Source organism: Protopterus annectens, chromosome 7.part0 (assembly GCF_019279795.1).
Source record: "Protopterus annectens isolate FY-2018-M chromosome 7.part0, PAN1.0, whole genome shotgun sequence".
Lineage (NCBI taxonomy): Eukaryota > Metazoa > Chordata > Ceratodontiformes > Protopteridae > Protopterus > Protopterus annectens.
Window position 1 is genome coordinate 1,276,211,566 of NC_056739.1, and position 23,949 is coordinate 1,276,235,514.

The 23,949-nt window shown below is 42.5% G+C and overlaps 1 protein-coding gene across 2 annotated transcripts in view; it reads left to right on the plus strand.

Moving 5' to 3' along the window:
* PIAS1 (protein inhibitor of activated STAT 1) overlaps nt 1-23,949 on the plus strand; it is a 1,566,363-nt gene that overhangs the window by 864,292 nt on the left and 678,122 nt on the right. For both annotated transcript variants that reach the window (XM_044077888.1, XM_044077889.1), the window contains exon 7: nt 13,569-13,674. In XM_044077888.1, the coding sequence (XP_043933823.1) occupies nt 13,569-13,674 (106 nt within the window). The remainder of the gene's footprint in view (nt 1-13,568; nt 13,675-23,949) is intronic.

Consider the following 23,949-nt stretch of genomic DNA (forward strand, 5'->3'; position numbering starts at 1 on the left):
GGGGGCTCCTGACAGTTAAGGCAAGAAAAACTGAGGGAATGGCATCGGCCGCCTCCCTTTATACCTGACATTCTGACATCAGTTTTACAGTCGTCGGCAGCCGACGTCATATACTGAGGACTCTGGTATTCAGGCCGACTGAGGGCTACCGGGAGCCAGATAACCCATATGTTAGGACTGCAACAGTCAATACACTCGAACATCTACATTTATGGTAAGTGTACACAACTGTACTTTCTCTAGCTTGGGAAGTGGATGCCCTGTTTTTTCCTTGGTTTCTGTATGCCTTTCCTCCCCTTCCTCTGCTACCAAGAGTTCTGCACAAGATCAAGCAGGACTCTCCCAAAATCTTCGTGGTGACTCCCTTTTGGCACAGACAACACTAGTTCCCCCTTATTTTTCATCTGGGCAGGGGCAATCACCACACATTACCTCATAGGGTGGATCTTCGTACACAAGAGCTGTTACCCATCCTCACCTGTCCACTCTTCAGATGACACTGTGGGTGATAACAGTTTTGATCCCTTTTAGGCACCTGTTTTCTGAGTATGTGCTTTGGGTTCTGCATGATGTCAGGAAACCCAATACCAGAAAATCATGCATGTCTAAATGGAAAAATGTTCATCTTGGTGCCTCTCTCTCCATTTGGATCCCTTCTCAGTAGGGGTCCCTGTGGTTCTGTCCTATTAGTGTGATCTGCTCCATTCTGGCTTGACATATTAGCCTCTTGGTTTGAATTCAAGGAATTTCTGAAAGGTGCCCTTTGTACCAGCCCTCCAAGAAAGTCTATGCCTCATCCTTGGGACTTCAGTTTTGTTCTTGAAAAATTGACTCTGACTTCTTTTGAAGCTGCTAGTTCAGCTTCATTGCAACTTTGTACTTGGAAGACTGTTCTGCTGTTGGTCCTTACTTTGGCCAGAAGAATTTCTAAGATTTAGGTTCTTATGGCCATTCCTCCTTTTTTAATTTGTCATAAAGTCTAATCCTTCTTTTACACCCAAGGTGATTAATGAGTTTTTTTCCCTCTCCACAGTCTGCCAGTGAGAGGGCTTTTCACAGCTTGGACCTAACATAGCTCAGATACTATTTGGATAAAACAAAGGATCTAAAGTTGTTGTCTTCATTTGGGCTTCAGCCTGTGGGTCTTGGATCCGACATCAGATCCTACTCGGCTGTATACTCCAGCCTTGGAGCTGAAAACTGAGCTCCTGCTATCCTACACATAATACCCCACTCTCACTGCACCTCTCACATCTTGTTTGATACTTGTTTGAATAGCCTTGGGGTTCTGTCTGTTTTCTTTCTCCAGGGAAATTTCAGTGATATTTTTGGGGTGTGAGTTTATTATTATTATTATTATTATTATTATTATTATTATTATTTATTTATTTCTCGTCTTTGAACTCCCATTCTATCTCGTTAGTTAAAAAAAAAAAAAAAATGGTAAAAGTAGCATTTCTCTCTTGTTCCTTTCTTCTGTTCTTAGAGTGTGTTTTTTTTTTGTCGTTGTGTCATGCCATGGCTCATTCCAAGCCAAGAAATGTACACATTGGGAGCATAACGATGCCCACACTTTGTGTGTAGTTTGTTTAGGAGCGGACCTTTTAGATTCCTCCTGTTCAATATGTGAGAGTTTAATTACTGACCGCTTATAGAGAGGAGGAATGAGTTGATCATGAAGGGCCTTCTTTCTGCCTCAGCTTCTTTTTCTTCTGCAACAGTGTCAGGGGCTCAAACTCCTTCAAAAAAGCCAGTGACAAGGGTCTTGACAAACCCAAAGACAAGGACAAGTCCAGGAAGCGGTCTCCTAATAGAGCATCAGTTCATGTGGGAGAACCACCTGGCAAAATTTGCCGGACTACTTTTGCTTCATCCCCACTCGGCTCCAATCTCCAGGTTTTTCACCAGAGCCAATGGGCCCTCTCCCAAAGTCTCCTGTATTGGCGTCACCCAGGCACCACTCCAGGCCAAGGTTGACAGCTTCCTCTGCCACGTCCTCTCGGAGCCTCTCAGAATTTGAAGTAGACATGCTGATGAAATTTCTGAGGGCACAGATTCAGTTAGGAATTTTGCCAGTTCCATCTCCGTCTGCAGCCATGAGCGCACAACATATCTTTATTCCTATTTCTTCTTCTCCGATTCAACTTTGGTTTTGGAGCCCTCGGGTCCGAAGATCCCGAGTTTCGAGACATCAGCACCGCTAGATACTTGTACTTTGCCAACCGTCACCATGAGTAGTTTGGCCCCTGTTTTGTCAGGCCCTACAGTCTCTTGGAACCATAGCTTTGGTGTCTGGTCTGAGGGTTTGGCTTCAGCTGCCAGGCTTCGGAGCTGTCCCTCCCCCTTGGAGCCTCAGCTCTTGACAGTTCGGCTTCAACTCCACCTTCAGCACCGAGAGTGGCAGGGATTCGTCAGGGTTCAACGTTGGTGTCTTCGGCCCCGACAGAGTTGCCCTCCGATTAGCCTTCGAAGTAGAGGAAAGGATTCTCTTACAAGAGCCTCGATTCTCCCTTGCTCAGATCTGATCCCCCTTCCTTCTGAGTTATCTCTCACCTGTCTTTTTCGGGGCAGCCTGTTTCAAGAAGTTTGCAGGTAGCTTCTCATCAGGAGCACCCCAACTCTTCAGACACCTCCTCTGAGCACCCCCCTGGGGAGGTGCACCGGAAGTACACGTTCAAAAGGAGGCATTTGGATTCCCCACCAGAATCCCTGACAGAAGACATGGACTTGGATTAAGGGGAAGGGGCCCTAGATCCCCACCTGAGGATGTCTCTTTTCGAGACATCATGGAAATTCTTTGACAAAAAGGTGAGTGGTCTACCCATAAACCACAGTCTGATGAGTCTGTGTTCCTGGAAGTGTTTGGAACAGACCCATCTCCATTCTGGATCCCCCCCCCCCGCAGACCCACTGATTGACTTGATATTCTGCAGGGCTTGCCCATTCCTAAGCACCCTGATAAGGTACTTAGCGCTTCCCCGGACAGGGTCCACTAGACTAAGGATGTCCCGGTTGTTGCAATGGTGGTTGCAGCAGCCACAAAGAAAGAGCTGGCCAGGAGAGCTCTTCGGTCCATCCTCATGAGTCAAGGGCAATGGACAGATTCATTAAGCGAGTCTACTCTTTAGTGACTTTTTCTCTGTGCGTGCTGAATTATCTGGCACATGTGATCAGACTTCAGAGTAACCTCTTTAAGGAATTCTCTTTTTCTGCTCCAGGTTCCATGTCTGAAGAGGACAAGAAGATCTTCACCTCCAGAATGGCCATCCTCCATTCTATCTCCAGCGTGTCCATGAGGCTACTTTCGCATGGTGCAGAAGGCACCTCAAGGGCAGCTGGTTTGGGCATCGCCATTAGGCGTTATGCCTGGATGCGGCTATGTGAGTTTTCAGAACCCTTCAAGGCATCCTTCATCAACGCATCTTTTGATGGATCATCTCTTTTTGTTCCTACAGTTAGAGATACTCTCTCCCAGAGCGAGAAAGATGGAAAGACCTTGTCTGCTATCGGAATATGCTTTTCTACCCCACAACGATCCTACTCCAGGAATCAGTGTGGTGGTAAGAAGCTATGGTTTCAAAAGTCTCAAAGTGTTTTCCAGGACTCGCAGGGAGAATTTTCCTCCAGAGGCAGAGGAGGAAACAATTCCAGTGGCAGGCGCTGGCCCCATCGCAGGTGGGGGGGGTTTCCGAGAAATCAGAGGTCTAGAGATACATTCTCTGACAGGCCCTTTCAGCGATCCTGAAGGATTGCCTGACTGCTCTACTCTTGAGGCGGTTGGGGGACGTCTTTTCTTATACCCAACAGCCTGGGAAGCCATCACTGCCGATCATTGGGTGTTACAAATAATATCCAGAGGTTACACCATTCCATTCTTGAAATTCCCAACTCCAAGACAAAACCTCCCTGATGTGCCACCCAGTCAAATGGAGGCGGCAGCCCTGGAAATTGCAAAGCTGCTGGCAGAGAGAGTCATCCAAGCCGTCCCCCAAGATCAGTTTGGATCAGACATCTATTCAGGATTCTTTTTGGTGCCAAAAAAGACAGGGGACTTCAGACCAGTTCTGGATCTCACTTCCCTAAACAGGTCTGTTGCCGAAACAATATTCCGAATAGTCAGAATACAGTCTATTCTGCCCTTTTTGTAAAAGGGCGAGTGGATGTGCTCAGTAGACCTTCAGGATGTGTATTACCACATCAAGAGGGACAGAAGCTCCAGAAGGTTCCTCTGCTTCCAGCTGGGAGCCAATCACTTCCAGTTCAGGGTACTCCCCTATGGACTAATCACTACCCCCTGGGTGTTTACCAAAGTGATGGCAGTAGTTGCAGCTCACCTGAGACTGCTCGGATTCCACGTGTCTCCTTAAGTGGATGATTGGCTCCTCACTGCTCCCACCAAGCATCGACATCTTCAGGCCAGTGAGTTTTTTCCTTCATCTAGTCTTGACCTTGGGCATAACTATCAGTCTTTCAAAGTCCAAAATGGAGCTGGTCCAGGTCATCAGCTTCATAGGAGCCCAGCTAGACACAGCACAATGTATGGCCTTCCTTCCCCCAGACAGGTTCAGCTACATGTAATTCAGATCCTTTCCAGCCATTCTCCCCCTGCTTTTCTCATTCTCAGAGCATTGGGATCAATGGCAGCTACTATAACGCTTCTGCTAATGGCTCGCCTTCACATGAGGGTACTTCAGTGGACCCCAGTGTTGCAATGGTCTTTTCTTGAACTGCCCATGGACTGCCCCATAAGACTATCTCGAGTCTGCAAGGAGTCCCTCATATGGTGGCTCAGATCTCAGGATCTTTATGTAGGACGACCGTTCGTTCCCCCTCCTCCCAAGGGCATGGTGACCACATATGCCTCCCAGTTTGGGTGGAGGGGCATTGTCTAGGTCAGACAGTCCAAGGCACTTGGTCCTCACTGGAGACCAACTTGCATGTAAATGTTCTGGAGATGAGAGCAGTCCTTTTAGCGTTGCAAGCTGTTCATGCCTCTCTTCCCACTGGGACAATTGCCATCCAGACAGACAAATATGTCGCTTGTCTGGTACCTCAACAAGCAGAGGAATCAATTCTTATCCCATATGTCAAGAAGCCATGAGATTGTGGGAATGGGCAAGCTCTTCCAACCACTTTCTAGTGGCAATGCACATTCCAGGAAAGTCAAACATTTATTTATTTATTTTTTATTTTACATTTGTTGACCAGGCCAGCCCAAATGGATATATGTCTATTTTGAATGGAGGCCCGGGGAGAAAAGCTCCAACATAGATGATAATAAACATAAACATAACATAAGAAACAATGTATTTGTAATACTAGAACACAAGTATAAACAATTTGTAGAGGACCCTTTTAAAATTAGAAAGAATTAAAAACATAGACTTAGAGATCAGGTAGTTATCATCAAATAAAAAGAAGGAAAGATAATATATATTTGCTGGGAGCATGTATATAGAGTAATGAGTTAGCAGATTAAGTCACAATTTGCTGGTAGTGTAATTAAGAGCAGGATTAAGTAATACAGATGCTGAAGACACATTCCCACTGTTGAAAGCTAAGAGACCAGGTTAATACTCTGAAATGGTTATAAAGAAAAGACTAAGTAAATACAGACTTAGTTAGCTAACTCCTCATATTCCATAAGGTTAATGAAAGATACTGGTAGTGCAGCAGTACTGAGATCAATGAAGGTGAGAGTGGCAGGCATCAGCTTGTTAGTGTGGGTTGGTGCATGGGCAAAGCCAGCGAGTCTTGAGGTATGTTTTAAGTTGATTTTTGAAAAGTGGTGTAAATGAGAGGGAGGTTAGTTCACTAGGGAGCAGGTTCCCGGTTTTCCCTACAGTGTTGGAGAACAGGGAGTCCCCAGCCCTATTATTGGATTTCAGTGTGGATACTAGAAGTTTACTTCATGAGCGTAGGATTGTAAGATTTTTGTAGGGGTTGATGAGAGTAGTTAGTATAGGAGTATTGCTAGGATGATAAAGGGTCTTATGGGCAGTAATAAGTTGGTGAAAGGGAAGCTGATTAGGTAGTTCCAGCCATCCCAGCTGTTTGAGATTATGACAATGGTGGGTTCTAAATGGGGATCCAGAGGCAAATCTGTCAATGTTATTGTAGGAGGTATTAAGCTTATTGAGGTTATTTTTAGATAGATTGGTATAGATGGGAGAGGCATAGAGGAGGGTAGAGATAAGATGGGTATGGGAAATAGTAGTTCTAGCTATTGGAGTAAGAAACTGTTTTAGCCTATAGAGGGAGCCTAGTTTTCTGTTCATTGACTTTATTGTAGTATTGATATGGGTATCAAAGGTGAGGTTGTGGTCTATAGTTACACCTAAGAGCTTGGTGATTGGGTCGGGGGATATGAGAGTACAATTATTAGGTGTTACTGTGAGGTGTAATGGGGAGGACTTTTGTGTAGGAGTAAAAAGCAATACTTTGTTTTTTGGGGGATTTAGGAGGCAGCAGCGTTGGAGGAACCAATTCTCTACTATGTTAAGTGTTCCTTGGGTGAGGGATTGCAGTTCAGATATAGATGAAGCAGAGAATATTAATGTTGAGTCATCTGTATATTGTATGCAGGTGGCTTGAGGAGTATTTATGTTTAGATCATTGATAAAAAGTGAAAATAGGAGAGGGCCCAAGATGGAGCCTTGAGGGACGCCCACGGTAACAGGAAGAAGGATGGTTAGGTTATTCTCCCAAAGTACTGCTTGATTCCTGTTTTCTAAGTAGGAGTTGAACCATTTTAGTGCTTGAGTATCAAGTGAGAGGGACGTAAGTATGTTCAGAAGTAGCTGGTGTATTTACCATATTGAAGGCTTTTGAGAGGTCAATAAAGAGTGCAGAAGATAGAGTGTTGTTATTGCGATTTTTGTTGATACAGTCTGAAAAAGGATAAGAGGGCAATGGTGGTGCTATGGAATGGCCTAAAACCATGCTGACAGTTTGCTAGTATGTTATTCTGGAGTAGGTGGTCTAATAGTTGATGGTGGATGCATTTGTCCATGATTTTTGCTAGTGGAGAGAGTAAGGCTATTGGGCGATAGTTAAAAAGTTCAGTAGAGTTACTGCCCTTGTGAAGAGGGATGATATGGGAGATTTTCCAGACTGATGGGATGTTGCCTTCAGTAATTGTTCTATTTATTAGAATGGAGATGGGATATGCAATTACTTTGCTGCAATTTGTAGATATTCAGCAGGTAGCAGATCAGCAGAGGGGCTACATGGTTTAAGTTTTTCAAGGAGACAGCAAATAAGAGAAGTAGGAACTGGCTGTAGATGAAATGAGGGCAGAGAGGTAGTTGTAGTGGGAGGCAGGCTAGTATTAACGGGGGGGGTAGTGAGGTAAAGAAGGTATTAAAGGTGTCTGCAATATGCTTAGGATTATTGTGGGAGGTACCTGATGGGTAGGTGTTTTGGAGTGGCCTGGTTGTATGAGTTTATTAATACCTGACAAAAACTTTAGGGATTTGTACTGATGTTTATGTTGGAGATGAAGGTAAACATTTATCTTGTTAAGGAGTATAGATTTCTTGATAGCATTTCTAATCTGTTTAAAGTTATGATAGTCTGTTGGGTTTCCGGTAGTTCTCCATTTGGCTCATATTTTATTTCTTAGTCTGATTTTTTGCCTTGTGTCTTTAGTAAGCCATGGGGCAGTTTTTGTCCTATTTTTGATAGAACGAGTAGGGGCATGGTAGTCCAGGATTTGTAAGAATTTGGTGTTAAAGTATAACACTGCATCCTCAAGTTGGAGGTATTTTAGGGGAGACCAGTCACAAGCTCTAAGTTCAGTTTGGAAGCTATCTGGATTAAAATTTCTTTTGGTCCGAGTAGTTCTATATAAGGTTGGGTTGGTCCTTTGTCTAATTATGTAGGTCAGTGAGTGGTCACTGATATCCTCAGGTATGGTACCTGTTTTATATGTATTGGGATGACTGTTATCAAGGATCCAGTCTAAGGTGCTTTCTTTGTGGTTAGGTTTATGTGTTCTGGTTGGGGAGGTAATAGTTTGGGAGAAACCATATAGGTTAATATGGGTAGTAGGTTTAGGTGAACTGCAGGTAGTCCAGTCAATGTTAAAGTCGCCTAGTACTAAGAATTCCTGTGATAAGTTAGTGGAATGCCAGCTAAGGATATTTTTAAGGGTAGTAATATTATTTCCAGGAGGGAGATAGGAGCATATTATATAAATGGCTTTACAGGCATTGATTTGCAGTTTGGCAATAAGGATTTCAGCGTTACTGTCATTGGGTAATTGTGTATCAAATGAGGTAACTTGTAGCCATGATTTATATAATATTGCTACTCCACCACCTTTTTTAGATTTGCGGTCAGTTCTAAGTATATTTTATCCAGGTGGGGTGATTTCATTGTCCTGAGTTGAAGGTTTTAGCCAAGTCTCTGTGAGACGTAGGATGTTGAAGGAATATGCATCTAACAGAGCATGGAGTTGGGCTACTTTATTGTTTATGCTACGAATATTGAGATGAGTTGTATAGAGAGAGTTAGATGGTCTAGCTGGGATGTGAAAGGTAGAGGGAGATGGACTGTGAGGGTCAGAGGTATCATTGTTGTTTGGGCCAGAGTTGGGATGGATGTCACCATCTAATACAGGGTGCAGTTGAAGTTTATGTGTGAACTTTGGGATAGTAGAGTTAAAGTTTAGAGATTTCCTGGATGGAAGAAAAGTGATGTGGGCTAGTCTGTGGTACTTAGGAAGTAGACAGGTGGATGTAGATGTGATATGTAAGTGGTTGTGGGTGACTGCATGAGTTGCAGATAGAGTTTGCTGAAGGGCATGGTGAAAGTCAGTGAAGGAGAGATGCTCATAGGTGGTTAAGACATAGGATTCAAATAGAAAAGGTAGGATAGTGTGACAAAGTAGTAGTATCCTGTGGTTAGACATTTGTACTATGGTCATTGTAAGGAGTCTAATATAGGAATTAGAAGAGGAGGAAGGAAGTGGGGGTGATAAGGATAGGTACAGTGAGGGAAGGTGAGAATTCCTACCTGGTGTATTAGCACTTTAAAGAGTGATAGCTAGTTATATAATGTTGGAGTAGTTAGTTAGTGAGCAGTAGAGATTGATTTGATGTAAGGGTTGGGGTGTGGCTTTGGAGGTATAAGGTCAGGTGCACTGGGGGTGGGTGAGATTTTGGGGTAGGGTAGGGGAGCGGAGTGAGCCCGCAGGGCGAATGGAGCGGGTAGACCCAAGAAAGGGAAATGAGGAGGAGCTACCAAAAACAGTCAGTAACACAATTGCTTATGCTATCTCAGAGCAACTGGGAAGTACAGGTAAGTGTGAGTTCCAGTGTACCTTAGAACTAGAGCTCATGGAGAGAAGAGCACTGTAAGGGTAGCAGCCACTTGAGAAATAACCATTCATTAGGGAAGTAAGTAGTAGGATAGCAACGCAGAGCTGTAGAACAGTTCGGCAAAAGACCTGAAATTGGTAAGCTAGTAAGGGCTTATACTGCCACCTAATGACATTTTCCACGCAATACAGCTGTGTGAGGGCTGGGAATGGCGGTTTAAATAAAAAATACAACAGTAGTAGCCGGCTGGTGTGCACGCCGCATTACATTTCTATCAACAATAAATGCTAATAAAATAATTATGCTTCAAAAACAACATGTAAAGTCACCTAAATGTTGAAAATAATTTCAGCTATAGGTAGGAACAACTTTGCTGTAATAGCGTCCGCCCAGGCAATTCCTCTTAAGGGATGGTGTATTGGAAGGTGGTTTCCACGATGTTGGGGGAAAGCACCCGAAGTAAAAGGGGCTAGGCAGGCTGGAATACAAACAGAAGAGAAATAGAGTTATATTATTAGAATACTAGGACAGCATACAGAAGGACACAGGATACACTAATAGACTACTATATAATCATCAGTTACCTATGGACAGAGTAAGCTGAGTTCTAAGGGGGAGAGGAGGTATCAGAAAGTTCAGAAAAGAAGTATGTACACAGCTAACAATGTGGTATGCAGAGTCAATGAAACGACCCAAATTGAACGACAACATCTGCTATATGCAGCGTTGTCAGGGGAGTGGAAAGGAAAGAATCAGTACTTTCAGAAAGTAAAGAACCGAGACAGTTTAGTAAGATAGCTAGCAGAAAAATAGGTTAGAAATTATCTGATGTAGGTGGTGCAGTACACAAAGTATTTAAACAGTGAGCCGTTACAGGTTCAGAGCCCTAAGCAGCAGAATGGTAACAGGAACTACTTTCTCATGAGAAATACAACGGCTACAGAGCAGAATGTTGACAGAAACTACATTCTCCTAATAAATAAAACAGCTTTAAAGCAGAATGTTAACATATACTACGTTCACATACAATATACAATAGTTAGTGAGCAGAATGTTAACAGAAACTAAGTTCACATAAGAACTAAAACAACTACAGAACAGTAGATACAGCATTGTAAGCCAATGTCCACATTTGCCGTTTAATGGCAGCTTTCAACATAGCATACTGTCCTTGTTACTGTTCTGGCGGACAAGCTCAGCAGAACCATTCTGATGTCTCATAAGTGGTCTCTCAGTTCATCAGTGGCAAACATGATCTTTCAGAAATGGGGTCAACCTTGCTGCGATCTCTTCACCTCTCCTTCCAACACCAAGTGCAGCGAGTACTTTACCCGATTCCCCCCTGAGACGCTCTGATCCATGCTTGGCCCCCTGGTCTACTTTATGCCTACCCTCCTCTTCCCTTAATACCCAGATTCCTCCAGAAAGTTCAGAGGTTGAAGTGCAAAGTCATCCTCATTGTCCTTTTCAGGCCTCTACAAGTTTGGTTCCCCCTTCCTGTGGTCTCATCTTTTCTGTCTTACTTGGACTCTTCATCCCATTCTGGATCTTCTGTCCAATCCTTCGGGCTAGCCACATCCAGATGTACTCAGCCTGAAGCTAACCGCTTGGTTGCTCCATTTTCTTTGATGGCTAGAACTCTCAGGCTATCCTCTCCTGTTTAGAAGATTTTGATTTCAGCTCATAAGGCCTCTACCAGGAAAATTTACTGTAGCAAATGGAAGAGATTTTCTATCTGGGCGTAGCAGCACCACTTAGATCCATTCATGGCTCCTATTCCTGTTATTCTGGATTTCTTAGCTCATATTTTTAACAATGGAGCTAGCTTTTGTACAGTCAAGGTACTGCTAGCAGCCATCTCAGATTTCTATATTGGTGATGATTCTGCATCTTTAGCATCTACAAAAATATGTAAGGCATTTTTATGGGGCACTTCTCTACTTCGGCCTCTGATCAGTGAATCCTACACCTCCTTGGGACCTCACTTTAGTGTTACAAGCCCTAGTTTCTGCCCCCTTTGAACCAGCTGCCACAGTTGATTTACAATTTTTGTCTTGGAAGACTACCTTCTTAGTGGCTATCACCTCTGCTAAGAGGGTTTTTGAAGTACAAGCCTTGCCCATTAAACCTCCTTATCTTATCTTCCACAAGAACAGAGTGACTCTTCACACTAATCCTTCCTTTATGCCCAAGGTTGCTTCAGAGGCTAACATTAACCAAGTTATTAATCTCCCATTTTTTTGCCCCAAATTTACAAAACAAGGGAGAGTACAGGCGTCATCTACTCGATGTACACAGACAGCTGTGCTTTTACTTGTATCACTCAAAAACCATCAGAAAGTCAGACCAACTTTTTGTCTCCTGTGCTAACTCTAGATTAAGAAGACCAGTCACTAAAGTGACTTTAACTAATTGGATTTCAAAGTGTATTGCACTGGCATATTCAAATAAAGGAATTCCTGTACCAACACAAGTCAAGGCCCATTCCACTAGGCCTGTTTCCACCTCTGCAGCTTTTTGGTCCAGAGTTCCAATCAATGACATTAGTTAGGCAGCTACTTGGTCTTTCTGTCATACCTTCATATCCCATTACAAATTGGATTTCTGTTCCAGGAGCAGGGCCTCTTGTGGCTCTGCAGTCCTCTAGAATATCCTTCCATGAGGGCAACCCAGGTGTTATATAGCTGGGGACTATGTCCCACAGGTTGAAGACCAAATGAAGACAACAACTTCAGATAAAAAAGTGGTTCTTACCATAACGTTCCATCTGAGTTGTTGCTTCATTTGTCTTCAACCTTTCTCCCCTCCTTCTCCTTCCTTAAGTCCTGGTAGGAGCTGTCAGAGGTACACACAGGTTTCTCCTACTTTCTGTACTTCTCGAGCCCCTGATGTACTCTTCTTTATAATGTGGCTGATGCTTGATTGTGCTTAGGGAATGTTTTTTTCTTTTCAGCAGCAAACTCGATCTGAGGGGTGGAGGGAGAGTGGGACGTTATGGGTAGGATAGTAGGAGCTCAGTTTTCGGCTCCAAGGCTGGAGTATATGGCCGAGTCAGATCTGATGTCAGATCTGAGACCCACAGGTTGAAGACTGAAGTAACAACTCAGATGGAACATTATGGTAAGAACGTAACTTTTTTTATTCAAAAATCTGAGAAACTTTTTGTTTGTTTTCATTCCATGACTTTGGGTTTAGCTGTTTCCATGCAAACCATCTCCTGCTGGATTTCTAAGACCATTACCTTTTGTTATTCCGTTCATGGAAAATCTCTTTTTTCTGCAGAGGCACATTCTACTAGGGTGATTGCCTCTTCTGGTGCCTTTTTCAAGGGTTTGGACGCCAGTTCCATCCTTGAAGCTGCTAATTACTCCTCTGTCCATACTTTTACTATATATTGGGTGTTGTTGCCAGGGCATGTTTTGCCAGGTCTATTCTGCATGGGTTTGTAGAAGGCTGTTCTCTGCCTTCCTCCTCCCAGTCGTTGTCTTCTTAACTCTTGTACTCTCCCTTCATTGAAAAATACTGCAACAGTGATATGGAAGGACATAGTACAGTTGTGTGAACTTACCATAACAGTAGATGTCTTTCTTTTGCCTGTAAAATCCAAAGATTAGGTATACTGGCTGGATGTTGGGCTGTCCTTGGCAAGAGATCCCTTCTGTGAAGAAATACAGCATTGAAGAGAAAGACATCTGTTATGGTAAGATTTTACACAACTTTACTTTCTTTGAGGTGCAACAGATATGCTACTAGAAAGTGGATATGTATCCTTTCTTTTGTGGTTATTGTAGAATTCATGTGTTTGAAGGTGTGTGAAAGCAATGTGCATTAATGCAGTCATACATCATAAAAATACAAATTTAAAAACCTGTGAAACAAAGTATCCCCACTAAACTAATTTTCTTGTGTGTTTATTTCGATACTGCCATAGACTGTTTTCCTGAGCTCTTTGTCCTAGAAACCCTAGTAGGTGTGCAAGTCAAGGCCCTGAGAACAACATTCTGTCTCAGAATCATGCTAAATTGAAAGTGACTTTAGGGGTATGTGCCTATGTTGGACTCAAGTGGATATAGATTATTTATTCCTGTAGCTCAGACTACTGATTTAAGATGTTAACAGTAGATCAGATTGTTTTGCATGGGTTTTGACTTTATGTATAGTGTCAGTTAACTGTATGTTTTTAAACATCTTAAATTAAAGTTAACCATGCTAAGACTAATAGTTGTTTGTCTTATTTTAATTTAGAATTATGCTTTGGCAGTCTATCTTGTGAAGCAGTTGTCATCTGCTGTTTTGCTACAGAGGCTACGAGCAAGAGGAATTCGAAATCCTGATCATTCTAGAGCATTAAGTACGTTTTAATCTTCATGGTACTTTTCTGTCTTGTGATCCCCTTAGAAGGTAGCATCAGATGTGCATTTTTTAAAGAATTTTAGACTTGCTTATGTGCTACCTACAAGTGCATTATATCAGATTGGTAGTTTCAAGTCAGAAGTGGTACAGTTAGTTTATGTGTACTTTGGGCCCTATCCAAAATGGCTGCCTGCTTTTTAGAAGTTGCAGTGTTTTCATAGTTGTCTGCTGCAGTTGGAAGGCTGTCCATAGGTAACAGATGTACAGAAATTGTATTTTTTCTGGGAGGATGTTGATGAAAATGCAACCACAACTACAAACATGTTTTTGAGCATATGGAAGTTTTACAAGATATTAGTATAAAATCTTAAGAGAAGACATGACAGAAAGGTCTTTATGAATTTCCTGATGTACAGTCTCCAGTTTCACACCAGAGAAACTTGAATTAGAAGATCGCTTCTCAATTGCTTATCAGTGATTTGAGCAACATGACCAAGCTAGTAAACACTGTAATACTGTGGTGCTGCAGTAGCGTTGTCACCTCATAGTAAGATGTTGTCCTGTTCGATTCCCAGCTAAAGCGTCTTTTGTATGGAGACATGCGTGAATGGGTGTACCTTCGTTGAAGGTTGTGCGTCAGGCCTGGCAAGCCGGTGCGTAAAAATCTACTGCCAGTCATTAGTGGACCGGAGTTACGCTGTGGCGACCCCTAACCGGGAAAAGCCAAAAGACACAACAACAACTGTATATTCTTTCCTCACACTCTGTAGAGTTAATTATGTGTAATGTAGTTGGGGATAACTATACCATCCAGATTATTGCTTGGGGAGTATCCCTAAAGTTAGTGACCAGTTATTTAGCTGGATTTTGGCATCATTCAGAGCAGATGTTGCCATTGAATCTGCTCTGCACATCTGCCTACCATAAGATTTATTTGTATTTCTGCCACACCAGAGATCTATTTTGATAAAGCCAAGAAAATGTTGGATACATTTTTCAGTATGGCAGTGAACTACTATAAATGAATATTTTTGCAGATCAACAGCATATCAGATGTTTTATTGCTTCTACATCGTGGCAGTTGTAATCCATCATTACATAAATGAAGCCATTTAAGGGTTTAGAGTGCTAGCACCTGTAAAAAGTGTTTTTGAGCAAAATAAACGCATCATCCACCTTGTAACAACATTTACCATACAGTATGAAACACTCTTTAATGGTGTAGTAAAACTATTCAACTTTCCATTGAGGCATAACTTGTAATTCTTTGTCAAGGTCAGTTCTCAGTTTCTCACAACTCAGCAGTTAACACAGTTATTAATCACTTTTTTCTCAGCATTTATCTATCATGTCATTGGTTGTGTAAACTACAGATATCCCAGAATTAAAAGGGCAAGTCAGTGAAAGTAAAATTTGACAGTGCACTAAAATGAGCATGTCTGTTTTAGAACAAATGTCTTAATCAACATTTGTTAACAGTACTGCATTTTCCACTTCATTTTGCGTGTGTGTGTATGCCTTCTGTGGAAGGTTGGGTACCGGGCTGGCAACTCTTCACTGTAAAAACTCTACTGCCAATCATGAGCAGACGGGTGATCCGCTGTCGCGACCCCTAACCGTGAAAAAGCCGGAAGAAGAAGAAGTAAAAAAGGTGAATTTCAGATAAATAACAGTTATCCTTAAAGTTTACTGAAACAGGACTCGTCTGTTTAGTGTTGATGTTACTATGAATCAGCAAATAACTTCCTTTCTCAAAAAGGTTATTATTCTTTACCAAAATCTTACCTTATGATTCAGAAAGATCCTTACCACTCACATAAATTGCCTACCTACAAGTAGGTCAGTTTATACAAAAAATGGGAAAGTACAATTCAGAAACAGCTATGACTGAAATAAGAAAGACCTTAATATTGACAGATTAACATATCTCTTAATCACACTAGTGCTGTCATACCTGATGACAGTAGTGTTTTCCCTGGTTGCCTGTGCATAACGTTGACAAAGGCATCCCCCTGCACGCACACAAAACATACTGCAATACACAAACATCCAGACTTTCATTATCTTATGTAACCTCACCCCCCGTTGTGCTGTTATCCAGCGAGAGAGAGAGAGAAAAACATACACAAACAGTAGAGCACATAACTAATTAGTATTAGCTGCTCCCCCAGATTGCCACATTAGTAACTCTACTCCTTGCAGAGACTCCCACTAGTGGGGAAACCTCAGCAGTAGGGTGGTCTAAGAATCACTACAGCTTACCACAGGTGAGAAAATGACTTCTCTCTAGTGATAAGCCTTTCTGAATCCCAGGGTTAAAGTGTATTTCTTCCTCTACCAGCACAGTTTGAAATCAATATGTGCTTTATGGACATGAAAGATTGATAAGTGAATGATTTGTGGAGCTTTTCTCTCCCGGCCTCCACTGAAAATGGGCTCACCTAGGCGTAGTAGACTTTCCTGGTTAACAAATGCAGTAAGTAAATAAATGGTTTTCAGAATGTGGGTTTAAACAACTGTAGTGCAGATATATTTTTTAAAGGTGTTGTAACCTCTAAAAATTTCATATTCTGAATCTTATTGTGGTGTTTTTGTAGGATAGGTTGTGATTGTGATTTCTGGTTTTGTGCTGCATATTTATTATAGCTTCAATAATGTGCTTTTCTTTGTAATTTCAGACCTGAAAAGAAAAACTTTCCTTTATATTTTTGCACTGTTTCAGATGTTTTAAAATATCATCTACGCACCTGATAAGTGTTTCTTTCAGTGTTAAAGGTTGTCTACAGAAATGTTTGCCATCAAATATGCCAACTTATTCTTTCCGTTCTTTCTTTACATGCCTTGCTTGTGTATCAATTTTGTCATGCTGTTTACTATAGCAATAACCCACGCCTGGGTGTGGGTAATGCGGGATTTACCCACGGTTGGCATGGTTTGGTCCCGAGGGCTTCACCCTCGGGACCAAACAAAGACAACCGTGGGTAAATCCCGCATTACCCACACCCAGAAGTGGGTTATTGCTATTATACTATGACATTATTTAAGAAAAGAAATAATTACTTTTCTTAAATAATGGCATTGTATAATGCCTCTTTGCTGCCCTTCCGCAGCTGTCTGGTATCCGCGGCAGTTCTGATGTACTGCGCATGCCTACGCAGTACATCAGAGCTGTGGCCAAAAGCAATGGAGAAAGCAAGATCTCCGTTGCTTTTTACTGTTTCGCTATGTTAAATGGGTTTAACATAGCGAGACAGGTTTAAAAAAAAGCAACGGAGAAAGCAAGATCTCCGTTGCTTTTTACACACTGTGTCGCTATGTTAAAGGAGTTTAACATAGCGAGACAGCTTTAAAAAAAGCAACGGAGATCTCCGTTGCTTTTTTTAAACCTGTGTCGCTATGTTAAACTCTTTTAACATAGCGAGACAGTGTTTTAAAAGAGACTTATACTAATGGAAAAAGTCCGGGCGACCGGACCTTTTTCCATTAGTATAAGTCGATTTACAACGTGCACGCTGGCCAATCAGCGTGCACATTTTGGAATATTAATGGGGGGTCATGGTATAATATGTAGGTTTCACTCAGTGAGGCTCTAATAGCTTCAGAGTTTGACTTCACATAGTTACATACATACATGCAGATATTTCAGGCATATGGAATAATGCCCTTCTAGCCTGCTAACATACCAAACAGTTATTCCCATAATAGTGTCCAGGTTGTCCTTAAAAATATCTAAACCAGTGCTTTCTTTAATATAATTTTGTAGTCTATTCCATGCATCAGCTGCTCTGTCAGCGAACCAATTAGTATACCTCATTTCTGTATAATTTACAGAAGTTGTCTGATGATTCTGTACTGCTTTTTGATAACCCCAAACATTCCCAAAGGTAGTTGTCTCTAAATGCCCTATATACCTGGAAAAAAGTATTCTTAGGGCCTTAAACTGCCACTTTCATATGTTAAAGTATCAGCAGCATATTATTGGATTGCTTAAACAGAAAATAATGTTGATTCCTGACTGTGCTGAAAATAAGGATTTACAGGATTTAATGCATTCTGCTGAACAGAACCCGTATCTGGGAATGATTGTACTGGTGTTGGCACAAGTGATTTATGTGTGGTTTCACAATCGGAAGAGCGTAGAAATGAGGAACTGATAGTGAAACCTAAGGATTTCAAGCAACAACGACCAGAGCATATCAATAGTAATATTGCTTCTATAACACCTACGACATCCAATATGAGTCGTTTTTTATTGCACAAACCACTCCCCATCAGAGGAAGGTCCAAGAGTCGAACAAGAAATTTGAAAACAAGGAGACCACAGTGTGTGGAGGATATGAACAGAGGGGGCAAGAGGAAAAAGCAGGTTTGATATTCAATATATCTACATATGAATTGACAGAAACGCAGAAATTGCTGTTAGAGAAAGGACTGAGTTTTGTACCAGCAAAACAAGCTAATATTACCGATGTTCTGACTGATCTGAGACTGTTTGCTAGAACATTAACACTGCGTACGATGTTTAAGGATGCGGCTTCCTCTCAATGTATGTTTAAAAAACCCAGTGTTTATGTGCCACCCAGTAACACCATTGTGGAAGCGTTTGTTGATGTATGTGATAAACAAATTAGAAATGCCTTAGCAGATAATGTAGGTAATAAGCAGTATTACAATATTTCGAAAGATGAGCATGATGCATTACAACAACTTAGAGAGATATCCCATATCGAGATCAGACCAGCAGACAAGGGTGGGGGTATAGTTATCTTAGATAAACAACTTTATAATACACAGATGCTGAACCTACTGAGTGATAGAGGCACTTATGAATGTATATCAACGTTGACAGTTAAAGCTGTTACTGATAGTGTCATTTTTAGTTTTTGATCTATTAATAACTGAGATGATATCTGAACCACTGTTTGATTATTTCACAGTTGAACACCCAGTGGTTCCCATAATATATGGTTTGCCTAAGGTTCATAAAGATCTCCATATTCCACCAATACGCCCGATAGTCTCGAGCAGAGTTTGGTCAACGGAACCTCTGTCAGTTTTTGTGGAAAAGAATTTGCACCCCGTTCTAGAAGAATGTGGAACAGTCTTGAAAGACACTAAAACTTTCTTGCAGTTATTGCAAGAGAAATGGAAACTGGAGTATGCAAACGTTTTTTTCATCACCTTAGACATAGAGTCTTTATTTACTGTTATTCCTAACCAATGGGGAATTGATAATGTTAGTGAATTACTACATATTAAGGGTATGCGAAGAGATAAGATACACTTGATTGGTAGTTTACTAGACATTATTTTGAGTAATAATGTTTTCATGTTTGGGGATGACTTTTACATTCAAAAGGTTGACGTGGTGTGGCAACAGGTACGCCAACCTTTCGCTTGTACAATGGGAAACAGTGCATATATTTTAAAATATGGTGATGTTCATCGTGTTTCACTGTTGCAGTCATTGCAATTGGGTTATCCTGCTGGCAGGCTACCCGCAGTTGGCCTGAATTCCAAAGTCTAGGTCCGGCGTCAGTTGCTGTCGCCTCCTCCCTGACGTCAGTGCGCCAGGGGTATAAAAGATGCAGCCGACGCCATTTTCTTCAGTCTTTCTTGCTGCGCGGTGCCCGAAGCAAAAGTAGTTCGCAAGTGCCGGTCGGCCGACTCCTGAGATTTTCAGATTCGAATTTAAGATCCGAAGTCTTCATTAAAGCTAAGTACCCCATTGGGGAAACTTTTTTCTTGCTCCAGACCGATGTCAGAAAAAGTTAATAATTGTATTTCTTGTGGGAAGCAAATACCTCATAAGGATTTTCATTCTTACTGTATTCCTTGCCTAGGCCCTGACCACGACATTGCTAGTTGTCGGTTTTGTGCTAGATTTAACCAACGCACTATTAAGCGTCGGTACGATTTTGCATTTCATTACTTTGGCAGAAGATTCAATTATATAATGCTGTCAGAACAGCCGACTACCGGAGTTTATAAAAAGCGCAAAGAAAAAGAAAAGGACAGGCATCCGAGGTCCAAAACCGACGAGGCTTCCGCTAGGCCTGTCGCTGGTTCGCCATTTCTCAGTGAGGCGCTTTCACAGCCCCTGACGCCCGCTACCTCAGAGCCACAGGCCGCATCCGACTCCCACGTGGAGCTGACTAGGCTGCTGGAAACTCACGGTATTGGACACTCGGAAACTATTCCCTCGGATGGGTCCAGAGCCGCTGAGCAGGCATCGCCTTCTGAGGGTGTTTTCAGGCCTACACAGTTGTATGTGAAACCTACTTCAGCTTCAAAGGCAAAGACTAAAGAGGCTCTAAAGACAAAGAAACAAGTACAGCATTCTCCTGGACAGGCCACCATGCGTAAAAAAAAAAAAAAAAAAACAGATGCTTAAAATGGCCGAAGACCTAATTACTTTGATCAGGGGTTCCCATCCCCCCTCCTGATAAGAGGCTTAGGCAAGAGATAGAATATGAATCTTCAGATCAGGTTTCCATTTCCTCTGATTCCTCTTCTGAACAGGAATATTCTCTTCCTCCCTATGAGGATTCTGATGCTGAAGAATCTTATCCCTTCAGCCTCTCCTCCTGAGGATTATTCTTTTGGGGAGACACTGCATACTATGAGGGAGCATTTCCACTGGGAGAACCAAGATTACTCAGAATCCAAGAAAAGGCTCAGATACTTCCTTTTATTACCTCAGCACAGGCCCCTTGCTATCCCACCTGTTTTAGACATTGTAGATGATGTATTTTCAGAGTCCGGTCTATCTCCAGACTCTTTACCACCAGCTCCTGTTAAGCCAGACAGATACTACAGGGTTCCTGATTCACACTAATTTCTTTATAAAAACCCTGCTGCTGACCCAGAAACTATCTCTCAGGGTCCCAAAGGGGTCAAGGCTTCCACTGCAAAAACCCTATCCCCTCTGATAGGGATTCTAGGGCCCTGGACAGATGGGGGAAAAAGATTTATACTTCTGCTACCTTGGCTGTAAGAGCTTTAAATTGCCAATTTCATATGCTTAAATATCAGCAATATCTTATGTCACTGCTTAAACAGAAAATGTTGACAAATTCAGAATTTGCAGAAAACAAAGAAACACAGGATTTATTGCATGCAGCTGAACAAGTGGGAAAGCATACTTTGCAATGTGGTTTTGACTCTCTGGAGGCCTCCTGCAGGGCCGCTGTTACAGGTTCATGCTTGGTTAAAAGAACAGAATCTGCCTGACCATGTTAAAGCAAAACTATTAGATGCCCCATTACAGCATGATACTTTGGTGTTAAAGCAGAAGAGGTGTTGAAGAAAATGGAGGACAACGCTAAATCTATGCAAACAGTCAAGGATTTCTTGCAGGTACAGCCTCCCAGATTTAGCAGGAACTGGCCTACAAAGAATTGGTCCTTTCTAGTGTCAGACAGGTCCCAAAGAGGCAGATACAGATGCCCCAGAGGCAGATCACAGCCCCAAGGCTCATACAGGTCTAAACAATGGGGTGCTTCTACCTCCAAAAGCGGAGAGGAAAAATCAAAGCCATACAGGAAACAGTCTCAATGACTTTCCTCTGCCAGCACCAAGCACTTAACTTCTGGCAGCCCCTTTGGGGGGAAAACTAGCACTTTTTTCACAAAATTGGCACATGAGCACCCAGGACAAATGGGTCTTAAATATCGTATCACAAGGCTACAGGTTCCACTTTCACACCCTGCCAAGGCCAAACAGTATGCCAGACCTGCCACGCAATCAATGGGCAGAGGCACAAAAACAAGTTTCATCCCTCATGGACATAAGAGCCATTCAGCTAGTACCACAGCAAGAGCAGGGACTAGGATTCTACTCAAGGCTATTCTTGGTGCCAGGACAAAGCCTGGAGACCAATACTGGACCTGCCTATCCTAAAGCCCAGAAAGGACAAAGCCTGGAGACCAATACTGGACCTGCCTATCCTAAACACATTCCTGGATATTCCAAAATTCAAAATGTTAACTCTGCAGCAGCTTCTGCCCATGCTTGGCAAGAGGGCTTGGCTTGTGACTTTAGACCTAAAAGAGGCACACCTGCATGTCCCAATCAGACAATCATGCAGAAGGTACCTCAGATTTATAGCTGGCTCAATGCACTACCAATTCTCTGCACTGCCCTTTGGCTTATCTACTGCGCCCAGGGTCTTCACAAAATGCCTGGCACCAGTGATTGCATTTTTCAGACAAAGAGGAATACAAATGTATCCTTACTTGGACGACTGCCTTATTCAAGCAGAGAACAAGGACATTCTACTACAGCATCTGGCATTTTTAAAAAGATTACTAACAGGTCTAGGGTACACAGTAAACGAAAAGAAATCAAAACTCGTACCCTCTCAAGAGATAATATTTTATTTTTATTTTTTTTATTTATCATTTGTTGACCGGGAAAGTCCGACTAGGTTCCACAGAGCCTGTTTTCAGCGGAGGCCCGGGGAGAAATGCTCCAGATGCATGTCTTTGGAATGTGGGAGGAAACAGAAGTACCCGGAGGAAACCCACGTGAACACAGGGAGAACATAGGTTCATAGGTTCATAGGTTAGTACTAAGCTAACTGCCCTTGCGAGCCATTTTAAGCCTAGCCAATTGTCCCTTGTGAGACTCAAACCCTGCACCTTGTGTTTGCAAGGCAAACACCTTAACCATTAGGCCACCCTCCCAACCCTGCAAACTCCACACAGAAGGCACCCCAGCCGAGAATCGAACCGGAGAACCTCTTGCTGTGAGGTGACAACGTTAACCACTGCGCCGCCCTGGGTGCAAGCTTAAATACAACTGACCAGATGGCTTATCTCACGCCAGACAAACACAGACAACTGACTACTTATTTCAAAATGTTGGCAACAAAGACCCAGTTATCTGCAAGAAAAATTCTGCAGGCTTTGGGCTTCATGGTATCCTGCATTCTGCTAATTCCATATGCAAGACTGCATATGAGGAAACTTCAGTGGTACCTAAAAAGTGTTTGGACTCGACATTGCCACAGCCTGGAAACAATAATTACCCTCATTCCCTACCTGCAACAGGAGTTTCGATGGTGGGCAAAAGCCTGTCACCACAACACGGGACAGCCATTCACCTTACACACAGCCAGGCAGACATTGACAGCAGATGCATCAGATTATGCCTGGGGGGCCCATATGGCAGGAAGATGTATTCAGGACACATGATCCACAAGTCAAATGCATCTACATATCAATCAGAAAGAGATGCTAGCTGTTCAGAATGCCCTGACAGCCTTCAAGGATCTACTTCATCCAGGACAACTACTGATAAGGACGGGCAATACTACAGTCATGTGGTACATAAACAAGCAGGGAGGCACACATTCCTACCCCCTCTGCAGGCTAGCCATGAACTTGTGGAACACAGCATTGACTTACCAAGTACATCTGCAAGCACAATTCCTGCCAGGAAGGACAAATACTCTGGCAGACGAAATGGATCCCCACGAGTGGAAATTGGATCCACAAGTCTCCAGCATGATAAGGAACTGTGGATGCCTGGACATAGACCTATTTGCCTCCCCTCACAACTACCAACTACAGAGATTCTGCACAAGGACTTATCACAAGCAAGCTTGGAAAGTGGATGTTCTATCTTTCAGCTGGAAAGACCTAACAGTATATGCCTTTCCTCCTCTGCCTCTCCTCCCTAAGGTACTCCTTAAGGTCAGACAAGAGAAACCAAAAATGATACTGATTGCCCGAGACTGGCCCCCAATCCTAAAGAGCTTGTCTCAATGCCCAGCTTGGACATTACCTCAAATTCCTCACTTATTGACCCAACAAGACAGTCAGATACTGCACAGCCAACTCAGGATCTTAAACCTGGCAGCATGGCGGATAATGTAGCCAGTCAAGGCACACCTCTCTCTAAAGCAGTGATGGATGTTATTTTGGAGGCCAGGAGGCCTAGCACCAGAAAATCTTATGCAGAAAAATGGAAGAGATTCTGTTCTTGGAACCAGGCAAAAGGATTTGATACGATTATTCAAAATATTCCTCAGATTTTGCAATACTTAACTGAGATGCTTGATAAAGGCCTTTCCTTTTAATCAATTAAAATTCATGCCTCTGCCATTTCAGCTCATTACAATACAGAACCACCTATTTTTTCTCATCCATTACTAAGGCAGTACCACAGAGGGGCCAAAAACATAAGACCTCCAAGGAGAGCACCAATACCTGCATGGGACCTCAACTGTGTCTTGGAAAAACTCACACTGCCTCCATTTGAACCAGCC